Genomic DNA, 17,861 nt, shown 5'->3' on the forward strand with positions numbered 1-17,861 from the left:
AGCAGTTTCTCCTCCCTTGGTGTTCACACCTCAACTGCTAGCAGAGCACCTCACCCTCCCTGATTGAACTAACCTCGTTATCTCCATACTGATTTATACCTGCCTCTGGAGATTTCCATTACTTGCATCTGAAGAAGTGAAGTTATTACCCACAAAAGCTTATGCTCCCAATACTTCTGTTAGTCTTAAAGGAGCCACAGGACCCTCTGTTGCTTTTTAAAAGAATTTAAGTTATTTATTTTTAGAGTCTTCTTCGGATATATAAACTGACCATACATCTCTCACGTGACAGTGTAGCAGGGCCATTGATCATTTGCATTCAGATATCAATTTGGTAGCTCTGCTTTAAATGAGAGTTGAATAACAGCAAAATCTTTCTCCTTGTTGAGATTCAGTCAGTAAAGGAAGTGGATACTCAAATTCCTAGCTCCTTTATTTGATCTGGCAGAAAAAAAAAAACTTACACTCTAATGCCAGAGTCCCCATCACCAGAAACTGAAAGGACAAAAAATGTTGAGAACCAGTGGATATCACTCTTTTTAAACCTTATTTGATGAAATGTTTTGGATTCAAGTTAAGATTATTTTTACTCTAATGTTCTCCATTGTTTCACCTGCTTTGAAATAGGAACTGGGGATGATTTGATAAATGAAGCAAAAGATTGTCTAGTTTTAGATTACCTCCATAGGTCCCTCTCTATCCTTTGCTGAAGTGATATTTTATTGTCTAATAGGAATGCTCTTTGTATGAGGTACTTCTTCTGCTCCTACAATAAAACTGTTGTGTTTGTGCTGTGATGAAAGCAAATCAATATCTCATAAGGTGCCAGTTCCACAAAGGCTTAAGCACGTGTGTAACTTTACTTGTGCAAGTAGTTGGACTGACTTCCATTGTACAAGGCGCTGGTGAGACCTCATTTGGAGTACTGTGTGCAGTTCTGGTCTCCCATGTTTAAAAAAGATGAACTTAAACTGGAACGGGTGCAGAGAAGGGCCACTAGGATGATCAGAGGAATGGAAAACCTGTCGTATGAAAAGAGATTAGAGGAGCTTGGGTTGTTTAGTCTGACAAAGCGAAGGCTGAGGGGGGATATGATTGCTATCTTTAACTATATTAGAGGGATTAATACGAGGGAGGGAGAAGAATTATTCCAGCTTAGTACTAATGTGGATACGAGAACGAATGGATATAAACTGGCCGTGGGGAGGTTCAGGCTTGAAATTAGACGAAGGTTTCTGACCGTCAGAGGGGTGAAATATTGGAACGGCCTTCCGAGGGAAACGGTGGGGGCGACGGACCTGTCTGGTTTTAAGATTAAGTTAGATAAATTTATGGAGGGAATGGTTTAATGGTAAAACATAGTAGTCAAGGAAAACCAAGAAATGGTAGGTAAATTGTATAATGGCTGACAGGGGTCAGGCTGGAGACTCTTGCCTATATGCTCGGGGTCTTACTGATCGCCATATTTGGGGTCGGGAAGGAATTTTCCTCCAGGGCAGATTGGCTGAGCCTCTGGAGGTTTTTCGCCTTCCTCCGCAGCATGGGGCAGGGATCTCTAGCAGGAGGGTTTCTGCCAATTGAAGTCACCTAAAACAGGATTGGGGACTTCAACAGCAGAGTCCAGGGAAGGGGTAGGGACGGTTTTATGGCCTGCAGCATGCAGGGGGTCAGACCAGATGATCATAATGGTCCCTTCTGACCTTAAAGTCTATGAGTCTATGAGTCTATGAGACTTTAAGGAGACTTCTTGTATGCATGGGTGTGTGTAGGATCAGGGCCTTAGATTGTACTATGTTATGATTATTCTTCTTTATAATTATTCCAAGGGGCTCTGTACTTAAAGTGTAGACCTAATAAAAATGATATTCACAAACAGTGAAGCCATGGCTAACTATTATATTGCTTCTTACTATTTAAAGTCGCTTTGTAATACTGCTTTTAAAATATTCATCCCAGTGAAACCTGTGACATGATACTTCATTTGGCTGCAGGAAAAAGCATTGCAAGGCATAAATACTGAAACCATGATCTTGCAAGGAAGAGCCAAGAAGGAATGCAAGACATTGAGTGGAAATATTTTTCCATTGTTTTTGACAACCCGCTCTGCACTTGCTCAGCCAAGGTGGCCCTGCGAAAACTCTGACAGGTCGCCTCCTATGTCATCTACATCAGGCCATACTCATTTACAACAGACAGCGTGAGTAATGCGAAGAAATGTAGGAGTCAGTGCTACACCCCAGGCAATACTCGGTCCCTGGCCTGGTCCCAGAGCCTATTCAACTCAATGCAGCCTGCTGCCATGTGACTCCCTAGGAAAGAGAATGCCGTCACTGCTACGATTTTTGTTCCTACTGTGGGGAACTGGCCACACAGTTGCCAGTTACCCGTCAAGGGCCACAGTCAGGCAAACTTCAGGAAACGACCAAAGTGGGCTGGTCTGCATGGGCCCAAGCCATTCATCCCCTTACTGAACAATGCCCAAGGCATGTCAAGCCCTCATTACACCTACAAGTTCAGGTCTGCTTTTTCATCCCAAGCAGATCTCGATAAGTTCCCCTGCAATGGGTACTCACAGACTCCAGGATTGTGGACAACTTCATGGATACCGATGCTGCACGTGCCAGTGCAGCCAAAGGCAATACCCAATCTTGTAGACAGAACAGATGGCTCACTCCTGTCCTTGGGCCCAGTGACATAGGACACTGTGCCATTGGAAGTTGTTATCCAGAATCACTGAGAAACCATAAGGTCTGCTTACCACACTTTCCCATAATCCTCAGCGTCTCATGGTTGTTGATCCATGACCAACATATCCTGTGGCAGGAATGGAAAATCAGCTTCCACTCTGAATTCTGCCAGCAAGCTGCCTGCATGCACTGCCTGATGGAGCCTAGACAGAGACTAGGTCACTGCTTAGGAATCCCCAGACCAGGGATCGGCAACCCCTTAGCGGACCAGGCCAGTTTGTTTACCTGCCGTGCCAGCAGGTTCAGCTGATCACAGCTCCCACTGGCCATGGTTTGCCATTCCAGGCCAATGTGGGCTGCGGGAAGCGGTGGCCAGCACATCCCTTGGCCCGCGCTGCTTCCCGCAGCCCCCATTTGCCTGGAGCGGCGAACCGCGGCCAGTTGGAGCTGTGATTGGCCAAACCTGCAGATGTGGCAGGTAAACAAACTGGCCCAGCTCACCAGGGGGCTTACCCTGGCATGCCGCAGGCCAAAGGTTGCCAATCCCTGCCCCAGACCCTGGCTGTGGGCCAGATGAGACCATCTCTAGAATCAACCCCAGCTCTTCTTGCTAAGAATCACTTTTACACAGAAGTCTTTGAAGAAAAACTGTGGATGCCACACCACCACACTGGGACTATGACTGACTGAGCTACAGCCTGGGGCCAAAATACTTTTTGGCCATCTCTTTGCAATGTCAGAACCAGAACTGGCCACCCTGTGCTCCTATCTCCAGGAGAATCCAGCCATCAGCCTCCCCTGTTGGGGTCACTTTTTTTTGTCAATAAGAAAGATGGGCCCCTGCGTCTATGAGTGGATTATCGGGCCCTCAATCAATAAACCATCAAAAACTGGTACCCCTCGCCCACTCATCCAGGAAATGTTGGACTGCATGTGATCAGCCCAGGTATTCATTCATACCTAAGCTCAACCTGTGAGGACACTACAGCCTGATAAGGATCAGACCAGGGGACAAATGGAAGATGGCTTTTCAAAGCTAGTATCGCCATTATAAATACTTGGTAATGCCTTTCAGTCTTACAAATGCCTCCACCACTTTCCAGCATTTAGTGACTGAGATATTCCATAACATCTTAGACCAGTACGTTGTAGTTTACCTTGACGATGTACTTGTCTTCTCCAAGAGTTCAGAGCAACATACCTATCGTATCTGATTGATCCTGGATCCGCTCTGCCAACATGTTTGTATGTGAAACTCAAAGTACAGCTTCAACCAATGTTCTATGGAGTTCTTGAGCTATATCTTGTCATCTGAGGACCTCCAAATGGACCTCAGGAAAGTGGACATTGTTTGTACCTGGGTAGACCCTCAAAGTATCAAGGAGCTGCAATGCTTCCTGGGATTTGCTAACTTTTATAGAGATTTCATTCCTGTTTTTTCAGGCCAAATAATCCTATTGACAGCACTTCTACACAAGAACACCTCCTTCGTCTAGTTCCTGGTGGTACAACAGGTGTTCCACCTGCTCAACATGGCCTTCACCCGTGCACCACCCCCAACACACCCCAATCCAATGCAGTCCTTTGTCGTTGAGTCTGAAGCCCCCAACACTGCCATTTGGACCATACTATCCCAAAGATATGACAGAATTATGAATCCTAAATAAAGAACTTATAGCGATCAAAATCACCCTCAGAGAGTGGCACCACTATCTGGAAGGGGTCTGGCACCCAATACAGGTGTACACAGATCATAAAAATCCAGAATACCTTCAGAAGGGTAAGGTGCTAAACCAAAGTCAGCTGTATTGGGCCTTGTTCTTCACACATTTTAATTTCACCATTACCTACCACCCTAGAGCCCAGAACAAGGCCACTGACCCCTTCTTCCAAAAAGGGGAGTAGTTCACCAGTCAGGACCCATCTTGCATGGAGCCACCCTGCATCCTCAATTGCTGTGATTTCTTGGACACTGCCATTTCCCAAGACCTCATGTCTCTGATCTGCTCAGCAAAGAGGGTGGAATCCCTTCCCAAGGAACTCAAGGTAGGAAGCAAGGGGCAACATCAAATACGGGATGGCTTATTCTACATCAAGGGTTGTCCGTATGGCCGATTGGGACAATCCCAACTGGAAGTACTGAGACTCAGCCATGACTCCCCACCAGCAGGTTACTTCTGCCTTTGCCTGAGTCCCTGCTCTTTCTAATGGCCTCGAATGCCCTCTTCTGTAGATTCTTGTGAGGTTTGTGTTTGCATTAAGAGGCCACGCTAGAGACCCTTGGACACTCCAGTACGTACAGAAACCCTGGCTAGATCTTGGGCAGCTATCAACCCCGATTTTATAGTGGAGCTTCCCATATCTGATAGATATACCATCATCCTCACTGTGGTTGATCAGTTAACCAAAATGGCCCACTTCATTCCCATTACACACTTGCCTGCTGCAGAAGAGATGACTCAACTCCTGAGGATGCACATTGTCTGTCTCCAGGGACTCCCCAAATAGGTCACATCTGACTTAGGTCTGCTATATGTGTCACTATTCTGGAGTGAAACCAGGTGACTGCTTGGGGCTCATGCCTACACATCCTCCACCCATCACCCATAGAGAGATGACCTGATTCACTCTCTTGGACTGGTTTTAGAACACTGTCTTTGGTGTTTTACAAATGATCACCTGAATGACGGGTCAGCTCTCATGCCCCAGGCAGAATTCACCTACAATAACATTGGCCATATTTCCACTGGGAAAAGTCCATTCTACACAAACTTCAGGTTCCATCCCTGTCTCCATCCGGATGTACCTGCTGTCTTCACAAACCCCACTGCCACCAACTGGGTACAGCAGCTTCATAAAGTCCATGGGGAGCTTAAGACGCATCTTGAGAACACCCACGGGGACTATAAATGATACACTGACTGCCAGCACCAGAAAGGCCCAACATTTGCAGTTGGTCAAAAGGTCTAGCTCTCAGCATAACATCTCCATATAGAATGGCCTTGTCAAAAATTGGACTACCAATACCTTGCCCATACACGATCAGCCAGGTGATCAATCCAGTGATGGTCAGGCTCTGACTCCCCAGATCTGTCAGGGTATACCCAGTGTTCCATGTATAGCTGCTGAAGCCACAAGGCGACAACTCTTTTGCTCACTGACAACCACCACCCCTTCCAGTACAGGACCAGGGTCATGATGAATGTGAGGTCCGTGAGGTTTCAGATTCTAAAATCAAATGTTGTTGCCTCATTGACTGGGAAGGTTATGGCCCAGAGGTGCACTCCTGGAAACAGATCCATGTGCTTGACCTTGAAGCACCCTCCCGTTCAGCCCACCCAGACAAACCTGGCCTCCTGGGGAAGGATGCCCCTTGAACTAGGGGAATGATGTAAAGATCAGCAGGACTCAAACCTGGGTTGGCAGAGTCACCAGGCAACAGACACCCCCACACCACCACCAACAGCTATAATCCAGCCCCTCTCTGCGATCCACAAACCACAGCAGATGTACACTACTCGGACGTCCCATCCAAGAGTCCCAATTGCCAGCCACCTCTAAGGCTCCTCATTGGCCCCTTAGCCCCATATAACTCCATGGGACATACCAGGAAGAGTCCAGACAACAACATGGACCCCAGTGAGCTGCCATGACCAACTATGCTTCTCTGCTCCCCAATTCCCAGCATTGACTTTGGCTCTGACTTGGATTCTGACCCTCACTCCAGACCCAGAACCCTGACACAAGTTCTGACCTCTGGTACTGACCTCAGCCCAGAAATCTGATCTTGAGCTCCAACCCCCATCCCAGAACTCTCACACTGTGACTCAGTGTCCCTCATCTGTAAAATAACAACCTCCCTGCCTCCCTCAATTAAAAAAAATAGTTAAAAAACAGTTAAGATTGCTTAGTTGAACATTCCACAATACAATTAAAGAGTCAGAAAAATCCTAATTAAATCCTGTCATTTCTTGCAGCCTACAGCCATGATTTTACTATCTATCTTCAAATATCACCCATGTACACATATTCGTCCATCTACTTCCTCACAAAAGATGCAACTTTTGACTCTAATTATGTGGATGTTTCCTAGTTGTTTGGAAAATTAAATATGTTTCATGTTGAAGTAGATAGTGTGTGTTGTGTAGATTTTTAGTTTATAGTTATGTTTAAATTTGTTGTATTGATTGGCAGTTTGTTTTTTAAAGTGAAGATAATTTGTAATAGTGTTATTTTAGGGAAGATAATCATAGAATGTTTCTATCACTTATTTAGGTGAGGTCCTGGAGTTAATGTTCTGTGGTTTGAGTGGAGGTGGAAGGAAGAGACGTGTGCAATGTCTGAAATAATGTGGAGAAAGTGAATTAATGGTTACAGGTTGCAAGAGATGACTGAGGTCTTAGCTAGGGATTTTCTGGCATTTTAATGATTATGTTGGTGGAATATTCACTTAACCAGTTGTTACTGAAGTATTTTGTTTGGGAGAATTTCCCACATTCTTAATGAAAACTGTATCCAGGGGGATAAAAATCATATTTTTTAAAAAATTAAGTTAAATACATTTTGTTGTTAAAAATAAACCTATTTAAAATTAAATTTGAAATTAAAGCAATGTATGTTAAGGGATAAACTTACTAAAACCAATTATCATTATTTAAATTAAATACAAATATTAATATTAACCAGTATATGTTTGCTGCCAAAGTGTTAAAACACTGAACTGGTGGAAGTCACTGGCTAAGCACGTGGAACCAACTTTTGTTGACATGTTAAACCAGCTTTTGACAGCAGTAACCTCTTCTGCAGAAGCTGAGAAAATATTTTCTTCATTTCAGTTTATTCAACTAGTTTGAGTTCAATGACTAGGTCATTCAAAGTTAAGAAACTGATTGAGATTTGAAAAAGCAGGAAAGTTTTTTTTGTTTTTCTCTTCCAATCTGCAAATAAAAAGTAGGTGTGAGAGGATGAGATCTACTACTTCTAAAATCTTGCAGGACATGGTGAGCAGAACTATCAGTTTAATTCACTAAAACATAATGCCCAGGGCAGATGGAGTGTCCGGGGCTCCCCACAGTGGCCCAAGCTCCCTCTTACCATGGCCTGGCTCTGGCTTGGGCAGCAGGCAGGGCCTCGGGGGGGGAGAGGAAGAGCAAGGGTTGGAGCCACAGAAGGGGAAGGGCTCCTGCATGTGTGCCGCTTTTGCCTTTTGAAAAGGTGATCACCCTACTCTCATTGGAGGAGCTGAGGACAGAGAGGGCACTGATTAACTGGACAGGGACAGGGGTGCCTAAATTTTCAGCCACCCTGCCAAAAGCCTGAGATCAGCAGTAGAGGGACAGAAAGCTGGAGGTCAGGCAGGTCTGCTCCCTGACCTCTCTCTACTTCCTACCCAGGCCACTATTCACTGGTTGCAGGTAGGCATCCTCCTGGCTGCTCCTCTGTTCCCATACAGGCCCAAGTTTTGCATAATAATTACTCTTAATTGGAGCATCTATAAATTCCTAAATTAAGCCATTATTTTAAATTAAAAGAACTACTGACAGCAAACAACTGCTGCAATGTTATGCTTCTTTGCAGAGCCGAGGGAATAAATGAATTCCTCCCACCCCTCAGTGCAGAGTATGAGGATAGGATGTCACGGCAGTTTGTACACAAAGCCCTGAGAAACCCATAAAGTAAACAAACTGAAAAGGGGAAAATATTTTTTTCTCTAATCTCTTTCAGTTTTTGTAATATTAAGTGCCTGAGGACTGGCTACAGGATGTTCGTGGTGGACAGCTCATGAACTCATGCTCCCAGTAGGTCAGACAGAGCCCAAGTCTCTCAAATCTACAGGGAACAGTGTTGGTGTTGCATGACCTCGCAGTCTCTTAACTGTAGCATTTATTGATGGGTTAGCACAAGCAGGTATACTCCCCAAAATGATGACACAGACGAGAGCTCAACAAACAAAAGAACATCTATTTATTGCTGGAAGCGGTTACAGAAAAATCTCCTCTCCTGCTGCTGGCGCTGCTGACTCAAAAACATGTTCACCTTCTACTTCCTGAAACATGGGTCCCTTCCATCTGGGAGGGGCTGTCTGTGATGTCCCACACACGTTGGAGGCCCAGCCAGCACAGTAACTGCTATGGTACCATAACCCCATTTATTTATTCAGGCTTTTGCCCCAATTAGGGTGACCAGATGTCCCAATTTTATGGGACAGTCCCGATATCTGGGGCTTTTACTTATATAGGTGCCAATTACCCCCAACCCCTGTCCCGATTTTTCACACTTGCTATCTGGTCATCCTAGCCCAAATGATGGTGAGACAATTGTTGGGAGGGAATCTATTTAGTTTCACAGTGTTTGGTTTTTTGAACTCAACGTTTTTATTGAGTTTAGGTAGGCAGAGAAGTATGCAAACAATCCACAGTCCAATAGGCAATTCCACTCCCCAGTTATTTAAAAAACAATGAACAATGCCAGACCATAGATGCACTTAGAGCTTGCCAGGCTAGTGCATCATAAAATATACAAGCTACCATTTAAAATAAAAACACAAAAATAAGTGAGTAGCTGCAGAATTTTCTTTTTAATGTTTTATGCAAAGTCATAACTTAATAACTTTGAACTACACGCCAAATGACTGTTTTATTTATGTGTGCAGTGCATCACATCTTTACAAAATGTAAGTCAGTACAATTTTTAAAGAGATTTCCTAATGCCTCTTTTTTAAGCTACAACACCTCAAAATGTCAAAAATAAATTAAAGTAAGGTTCTACACTAAAACAAGGCTTAAAGAATGGCACTTCTGACTCATCAGATCTGTTCCCTAAATGTATTTAAAAATCAGATCATCACACTTCATAAGTGTTTTTTATACTCCTGATAGCCAACGCAGCTACGAAAGGAGCTGGATTCCATTTCTTCCACCTAGAGAACGATTCAGTTACTCTTGAGCAAATTCAATGAAAACAAAGAGTATGCACAGGCGTCAACTGAGGGCATAATTAGGCCTGCAGAACCTTTATTACTTGTGATGATGTTGCATAAGGAAATAAAGGCTTATGCAAGTCAGATCCCATGTTTAGTTTGCAGAATTAGCAATTAGATAAACGATCATTTTACTTGTAAACTGAGCAAACCTGATATAGAGTCACTCAGAGCTAATGTATATTATACAGGCTTTGCTGATACAGCTATACCAGTATAGTAATACCAGCAGAACCACCTAGTGTAGATGCAACATATGCCAACAAAAGGAGTTTTTTTGCCGACATTAGCTAAATCAATAAAAGCACTCTTCTGACAGCATAGTTGCACCTACACAGAATAATTATCTTGGTGAGGATGGGTGTTTTTTTCAAACCCTGACCAATACAGCTATGCCAACAAAGTTCTGTAGTGGATACCTGGCCTCAGACACAAACATGGGATGCCCTCAAAGTCAGTATTATACAATCTCTTTTTAAGAGTAGAACCACATCAATAATGACATGACCATTTGAAAAAAGAGAGTGGCTTCGGAACAGTTGTGAAAGAACGTGTCTTCTGCAAGGCGAACTGTCAGCCAGTGCTAATTATATTTAAAAGTATAATGACAGCTTAAAAATCAAGATGTTCAAGCCATTAATTGCTAAACATTTCTATTAACTTCATTGTTTAGGATAAATTTCAATTTTTTTTCAAGCAGGCAAATACTAATTGAGTGGGAGATCGTGTTTTCAAAATGATTACTGAAAGCTTCCTCTAGGACTACTTAACACAGGTAATTGTTTTGCATTCTTGTAATAATTAGACTGCATAAATTACACTAGAAACACAGAGAAGCTGGGATATGTACCTGACTTTCATTTGCAATGAAAGCAAATTACTTCTAGGTAAGTTAACAACTTCCAAGTGTTATGGAAACCTCAAGAGCATACTAGAATCAATTAAATAAGTAATTTCCTTTTTATATATTTTCTTAAGTGTGTATAATATATTTTCCCACCTATCTATTTTTCTGGAAGCAATACACTTTGAAGAGCAGCAATGGCAGACTTGCATCTTGCCCTCGCTAAATCTTCAGCTCTTTAATAGGCTGATCCAACTCACTTTGCCTACAGAAGAAGCACAATAAGATCCTAAATGAGATGCTAAATTCACAGTAGAGCCCAGACGCTAAATACATTTTTGAGAATATATAAACAGACTTCAAAAGTTGTCAAAAATATTTTAGTGGCAATCAAGGAGAAGCCTGGGGGTGATAACAGAAGCAGAATCCCATCCGATTAGACCTAAAACTGTTGGAAGATAAGGAAAGGGAGCCACTGAAGTATCATTATTCACTTCTTTCCATATGTATGCTTGTCCCTGTGGAAAGCCAGACAGCGAGGACTCACAGACTAATCAGAATGAGGACAGAACAAGGGAATTTGCCCATCAGCCTCCTCTAGCAATCAAATGTGGAAATTCCCATGGATTCCTTGGAGCAGGTGAAGAAGCAGTGGTAAAACACAGTTAAAGGAAGCAATACTGAAGAAAAGGAACAGTCCACTGATAACACAAGGAGACTTCAAAAATATCCTAACCCTCTATACCTCAGGAAACCTATGCCTCTTATCCCATCAGCAGACCCAAACACTGCCCCATCCAGTCTACTACAAGGGACATCAGCCAGAAATTTGTCAGAGTTTCCTGACAAGAAAAGGAAAACACAGCTTCAACTGACAGCTTCAACTGATAAGAAATGCAGCAGTTGAGAGGGGAATGATGGAACAGCTGTTGAGCAGATGACAGATGCATCCAACGAGTTAGACCAGGAAGATTTTTTTCGCATTTTATATCACTTGAAGGCTATTTTTATACATTCTCATAAGTGTATTGCTCCCAATATTTCAAGGAATAAACTGCATTCCGAGTGGGAGAGAAGGAAAATAACTGAAAAACGGAAAGGATGGCTAGAGAAAAAGTAGAGGAGCTGCGGGGGACGGGGACATTGTGCTTTGATGTCCAGGTCATTGACTTCAGAAAGGGAATATTACCCGAATATTTTTAATTTGTTCTAGGAAATCCACTGTTCATGTTTAATTTTTTCCAAATGAGCCTTCCTTTTTTTCCCCGCTCACCCCCTTCCTTTGCTGCCAGGAAGTATTTCCTTGGAAACCATCAGAGCAAAGGAATTTTTTAATTTGTAAATGCTTCTCCCTGGTTCCCACTTTTCCAGCTCCAGAAATATTTTAGTTTTTCTGACTTACCTGCTTCTCAAGTGCTTTGTTTTCATTTATTTTATGAATAATTTAATTCCTTTGAATTTTTTTTCCAGACCAGTACCCAAGGAAAAAGAATGCATGAAACATACAAAAATTGCAGCCAGGCAGACAGAAAAGCAAGTCAGAGCAGAAGCTGCACTACAGCAAAACAATCATGAATTGGACTAACATCTAAGCAGGTTTTTAAAATATTTTATACGTTAGTGGCAAAAATACTCCAAAAAAAACAATTAGTTTTTGATTCTAAACGATACTGCAAACTCTGAGATAACCCACAATATAGTTTTCAAATTAGAAAGAAAAGAGTTTTTCCTAAAAGGTTTTATTGTTTTGTTTTTTAAGAAATCTTTTAGTATATTATGTAGCAAAAAATATCATTAGCATCTGGGGAGTTTTCCATGTGTTGTGACCAGAGAAGCAGAAAATTGCCCTACCAGAACAGACCAATGATCCATCTATTCTCTCTCACTCAGTGGTTATTGCCACATTTTCTTGAGGAAATCTCAAGAAAAGCCATTATGGAAAATTATAGAATACCTTATCCATAAATATCTATTCCATTTGTTTATAATGTACAAATTTAACTCTGTTTTCTAAAGCTGAAATAATCGGCGAAGTCAGAGGGGTTCAATGTTGAACTCTGTCCACATGTTTATTCATGTAGCTCCACTCCCTATGTCCAAGAATCTGCTTTTGACATGCAAGGCATGTGACAATCTTCCCCACCCTTTGAAATGAGGGTATGCATGTACTACCACAAGTTGCAGTTCTTGTTACTTCTAAGACAACTTAAAACTGAAGGCTAATACACAATCCTTAAACTTGTTTTAACACACAGTTGTGCAATACCTAAATCTCTGTACAGCAAGAGCTATTAATTTCACAAAGCTTGTTTGCTCTTTATCAGTCCACTGGATTGCATTCATTTTATGTATATAGTGCAAATACTACAAGAGGTTGAATGTTTCCAAAACCCCAAGTAACTTCTACTCTTTGGCTCTTATTGTAATATATAGGAACCCTGCCCATGCCTGTCTGAACAATAAACCATGAATTTTACCTTGTGAATTTAAGGTAAAATTTTATTACTTTTTTTAACTGGTCTTACAGCCTGGGAAAAGGTAAGTTTACCTGACCTCTAATACTTCTGAAAGAAACAGCAAAAAAATTATTCAAGTTTTAGTAGTCTTTTTCATCATTTCCCCACAGGTCTTGCAGTTAAACCCCTCACTGGCTTTTTATTGTTTATCACATCACATAAGGGCACTTCTCTTTCCTCAAAAAAAAAAGAAATCCCATGTTCAAGATACTTCAGTAATGAGCATAGTATAAATGGGAAGATGAAAAGAGCTACCAACTTCAGACAATCTGTAAACACATTTTAAAAAATAAAACTATAATTGTAGTTTGATTAGCTGGGTATGCTTAAGTTTTCCCCAATGTGAGAAATCATTTATCTTTAATATAATTTGCTCTTACATTGTTACATTTTAAACTTGAAACTAAGATTTTTCTTCTTTCTCCCTTGACATACCAAAAGTGAATACCATACCCTCCTCCCCAAGTTTGTACTAGGAGAACAATACTGTGACGGTTCTTGTAAAACATGATTTATTGAGCTGCTTATCCCACCATACATGGTACAGCTACTACCTTAATAATATAACTAAACTTTCATGAGCAACAATACTGGTTTTACAGCTACTCTGAGACATCATCCAGCTATAAATCTGAGAAGCACTGTTTTATCCCAACCCTGACAACCAGAAGAGAGACTCATAGATGAAGTACTGTATGTATTAAGGGGAATCAAACATAAAATATTCTTCAAGACTTGGGGAGAGAGAAGCAGCTACAGAGATAACCAGAAGAATAGTCATAGACGGTGAGGCGGGGAAGAACATAAGAATGGCCATAATGGGCCAGAACAACCATCCATCTAGCCCAGTAACCAATGCAAGGTGCTTCAGAAGAAATTAACAGAACAGGATGATTATCAAGTGATCCATCCCCTGTAGCCTCTTCCCAGCTTCTGACAGTCAGAGGCTAAGGGACATCTAGAGCCTGGGTTGTGTCCCTGACCAAACTAAATACAATTACATCCTGTCCAAGGCAGACACTCCCCTGAAACTGCCCTGCAGAGCTTGGCTTCCCTGTCACAGCAGGGCAGGCATCAGGCACAACATGGATTTTCACAAAGCCACATAAGAACTGCATTTTGTTTCGTCCAGTCCAGTAGCCTCTCTCTGAAGGTGGATAGTCCCAATTGCTTCAGAGCAGAAAACTCTGCGAGAGGCAGTGATGGCCAGGGAAAGTTTCCTCCTAAAGCCTCAATAATCAGGGTGTGGCTTCTGCCCCAAAGCTTGGGGAAGGGGGTGTTTACATCCCTTCCAAGGCTCTTATTTAACTGTAATATTTACTCTTATATGGATACCAAGAACATCCAGTTATCAAGGTCCACTCCCTTTTGAAACCCAGCTAACTAAGCCCTGGGCCTCAATGCTATACACCTGCCGCCACCACCACCACAACCACACCCACTCACCCCCTTCCCCCAATGCAGTCACACTGATAAACATCAAAGCTGCCCCCATGGGCTGGGGAAGATGCAAATGGCTCGACAGCCTGGGGGTCAGAGCCCTTAGCCAGGATGGGGGTGATCCAGGACCCAGTCCCCCTGCTCCAATCGGGGAGGGGGATACAGTACCTGACATTTTGTTCCGCTTTGCAAAACAGAAGCCCACCGATCCCTTAGGACCTGCTGGGAGCTACTGCCCCAGAGAGGGGGAGAAGGGGGCAGCGATGGGGGGCACGACCCAGCGCCCCAGAGCAGGCGGGGGGAAGGCACTGGCCGGGGGCTGGAAGGGGAATGGCGCTGGCGGGGTCACTTACCCGGGTGGTGGGCGTAGGGGCAGCAGGAGCCCGCGGGCCCCGCTGGGGGGTGCAACGGGGGAGGCGCCGCGGCGGGCATGGTCCCGGGGGTCGCTCCGGCAGCTGCTGCGGCCGCTGCTGCTCTCGCTGGCTGGGCTTTCGGCAGCAGCGGCGGCGCCGCCTCCTGCTCGGGGAGGGGCCGGGACTGGCCCCGGGGAGGCGGCGCGAGAGACACAGCCCAGCCGGGAGGGGCGCGGGCGAGGCACCGCTCCCGGGGCACTGCCCCCGCCCCTCTATCCCCACTACCCTCCGCCCCCTACGCTTCTGCCTCTCCCCCAGCTCCGCATCCCCTAGTCACCCCGCACATCCCGCCTTCGCCCCTCCCTAGCCCGGCCAGTTTATTTAGTTTAGCAGAGTGGAGCCCTCTGGTTCTTAACCAGCGCCCAGCACATGAACCTGGCAGGGTCTCATCAAATCCTTTTACTCCCTGACTTCCCCCAGTCTCCCGCACTCAGCCAAGTCCTCCCCCCGCACGCACACACACACGCACACACACACCTCATCCTGGAACACACTAGCAAGAGAAATGGGAGATACTTCATCACTTGATGTCTTCAAATCAAGACTGCACAGCCTCTATGTGTTAGCCAAACTCAAGTTATTTGGTCTCAGTACAGGGGTAATGTGTGTGATATACAGGAGGTCAGACTAGATGATTTAATCGTCCCTTCTGGTGTTAAAAGTCTTTAAATCTATGGCTCAAGTCAAGGGGTTAAAAATGTGCTAGATTGATGCTCCACTGGCCTAGTTAACATCAAAAACTTTCAACTATATACCCTGTGTTCTTCAAACACTTTCTCACCCATCTATGGCTGACATAAGAGTTAAAAATGGGGGGAAATTTTAGAAACAAATTATTAGATTGGTTGAGCCCTTTAAATTAAAAACCCGTTCTTTTTCATAACCTCACCCTAAATCTTCTAATCCTGTTTCCTCTCACTCTTCAAACCCTTCAATGTCCACTCCTCAAAACATCATCATCTTTCTTTATCCTTCGCACCTAATCTGTTTCACAAGGGCTGGCATTGGGTACCACACAGCCAGTTGAATTTAAGGATCCACTGATTCTTCTCGTAAAGCATTCGATTTAGAAATCATTGTGTGTGATACTGCATTTTCTTAATTTCTCTTCTCACATTGTTATTGCTTAGGGACAGCTGCATAAAAATAAAATCTACATTTTAAATTTTAATTATTCCTGCTCCACTCCTGTTGCTATAATGCTTTGTTTGTGATATTACAATTGATTGCTGGGGAAATTATTTCGGAACAGGTTTATTACTGCAGACCAGGAATAAGTAACAGGAGCAGATGAGCTCCTAAATCAAATATAGTTACCCCATTTGTCTTTATGTACTTTGCTTAAAATATACTACAACTGTCCATGGATACAAAATACTGCTTTAAAGTTAATCTATTTATTTCCAGCATCTGCTGGGAATTGCCATCTGTCTTCCTGATGCCCAGAAATCTGCCCAGTAGCACTGTACAAATAAAGCTAGGAATGGGGGTTCCATAACATGACAATATTAAAATTAAACTCATCTGAGAAAATATTGGTTACTTGATTTGTATACATGTAGTAGTATTATTCATGCAAGGCTATTTCACAACTTGCTAGTAGCCCTTGTTATGTCACGTTAGGTTTCGTGTTTTAACACTAGCACTATAATACAGTCTAAGGCCTGCAGGGAAAATTTGCCAATATTTTCATTACTCTTAGTTCATCATCAATAGCGGGAGTCCTAGTGCAAATAAACCACTGGTTGCCACCGATATTTTAAGAATAGTGTCGTGTAAACCTGTTCAAAGGAGATATAATCAATGTGATCCTTAAAACATAAAAACGAGTGCCACCGGACTCCTTGTTGTTTTTTGGATACAGACTAATATGGCTACCCCCTGATCCTTAAAACATAGGCACCTATATTAGGGATGCTAATACTGCTATCACTGGATCCGTGGTAGCAACTGTGGGAAATGTTTCCAAACTATTCCTCTTATAGATAGAACTGCAATTAATATAGCATGGCTCAAAAAAAGTATCTCAAACCACTTAACATAAAATAACCAAGAGCCAGAAAATTAACCTTTACTGAAGGCTAAAAAAAAGAGACTAAAATAACAAATCTTAACCGAATCCCCCAAGTGCACATATTTAAAGTTCAATGAAAGTAAACTCTACAGCTTGATTGCAATTGCTATAAAGCTAAAGAAATGTAATCTGAATGAAGCTGTTTAGAACTCAGAGGCAAAATCTTAAAACCTGTTCAGTAAGATACCAACAACCTGTGTTAAAGTCTCCAAGATTATATATATATTGCTCAGATCTGATTTATAGAGGAAGCCATATTAATGTATTGAGTAGATTACATTAAATTTGAAGCTTCTGAATAGATTTTAACACAAATAATGAAAGGAGGAGCATTTAATAACATCATAGAGCCAAATAAACACATCTTGCAACCGTTTCAGCTTAACTTTAGAAAATTCTTTGTCATCCCTTTATTTATGTCAGAGAAGGATTTCAGTTGAAAATCACAGGTGCTGAGTCCACAGGTGCTGAATGAAAAGACAAAACAGATGTGTTTATCTTATACAGAACAGGGGTAACACAAATTGTAACAAACGCATCAAACCAAATGGGAGCAACAGAGATTGTCAAAATCAAGGTACCAACAAATTCAGGTTATAAATGCTAGATACAATGAATGGAACAATCTCCAAAGGGAACGAAGTGGGCGTGCTGAAGGTACTCTGACCTGAACTAAGCAAGAGTAGTATTGTCCCAGAATAATCCTAATACAATCCAGTAGGTAACAATATTGAATAAATTAAAAAGATCAAAGAAAAACTAATAAAGGAAACTACCACAACCATAGTCAGCAATATGACTCAAACCGAGAGGCAAGCTTTTGAAAAATCATTACCACCCTGGGAGTAATAATGATATCGTTCTGTACCTCTTGCCAGCACGAACTTGTATTTCAAGTATGTGTTTGA

At 42.7% G+C, this 17,861-nt stretch overlaps 1 protein-coding gene across 1 annotated transcript in view; it reads right to left on the reverse strand.

The window, feature by feature from the left end:
• Positions 1–14,950, reverse strand: part of DCLK3 (doublecortin like kinase 3) — a 47,389-nt gene extending 32,439 nt beyond the window's left edge. Inside the window, exon 1 of the mRNA XM_034761081.1 lies at positions 14,820–14,950. Within this exon, the coding sequence (XP_034616972.1) occupies positions 14,820–14,898 (79 nt within the window). The 5' untranslated portion in view covers positions 14,899–14,950. The remainder of the gene's footprint in view (positions 1–14,819) is intronic.
• Between the last annotated feature and the right edge of the window lie 2,911 nt (positions 14,951–17,861).

The sequence above is a fragment of the Trachemys scripta genome, chromosome 2 (assembly GCF_013100865.1).
Source record: "Trachemys scripta elegans isolate TJP31775 chromosome 2, CAS_Tse_1.0, whole genome shotgun sequence".
NCBI lineage: Eukaryota > Metazoa > Chordata > Testudines > Emydidae > Trachemys > Trachemys scripta.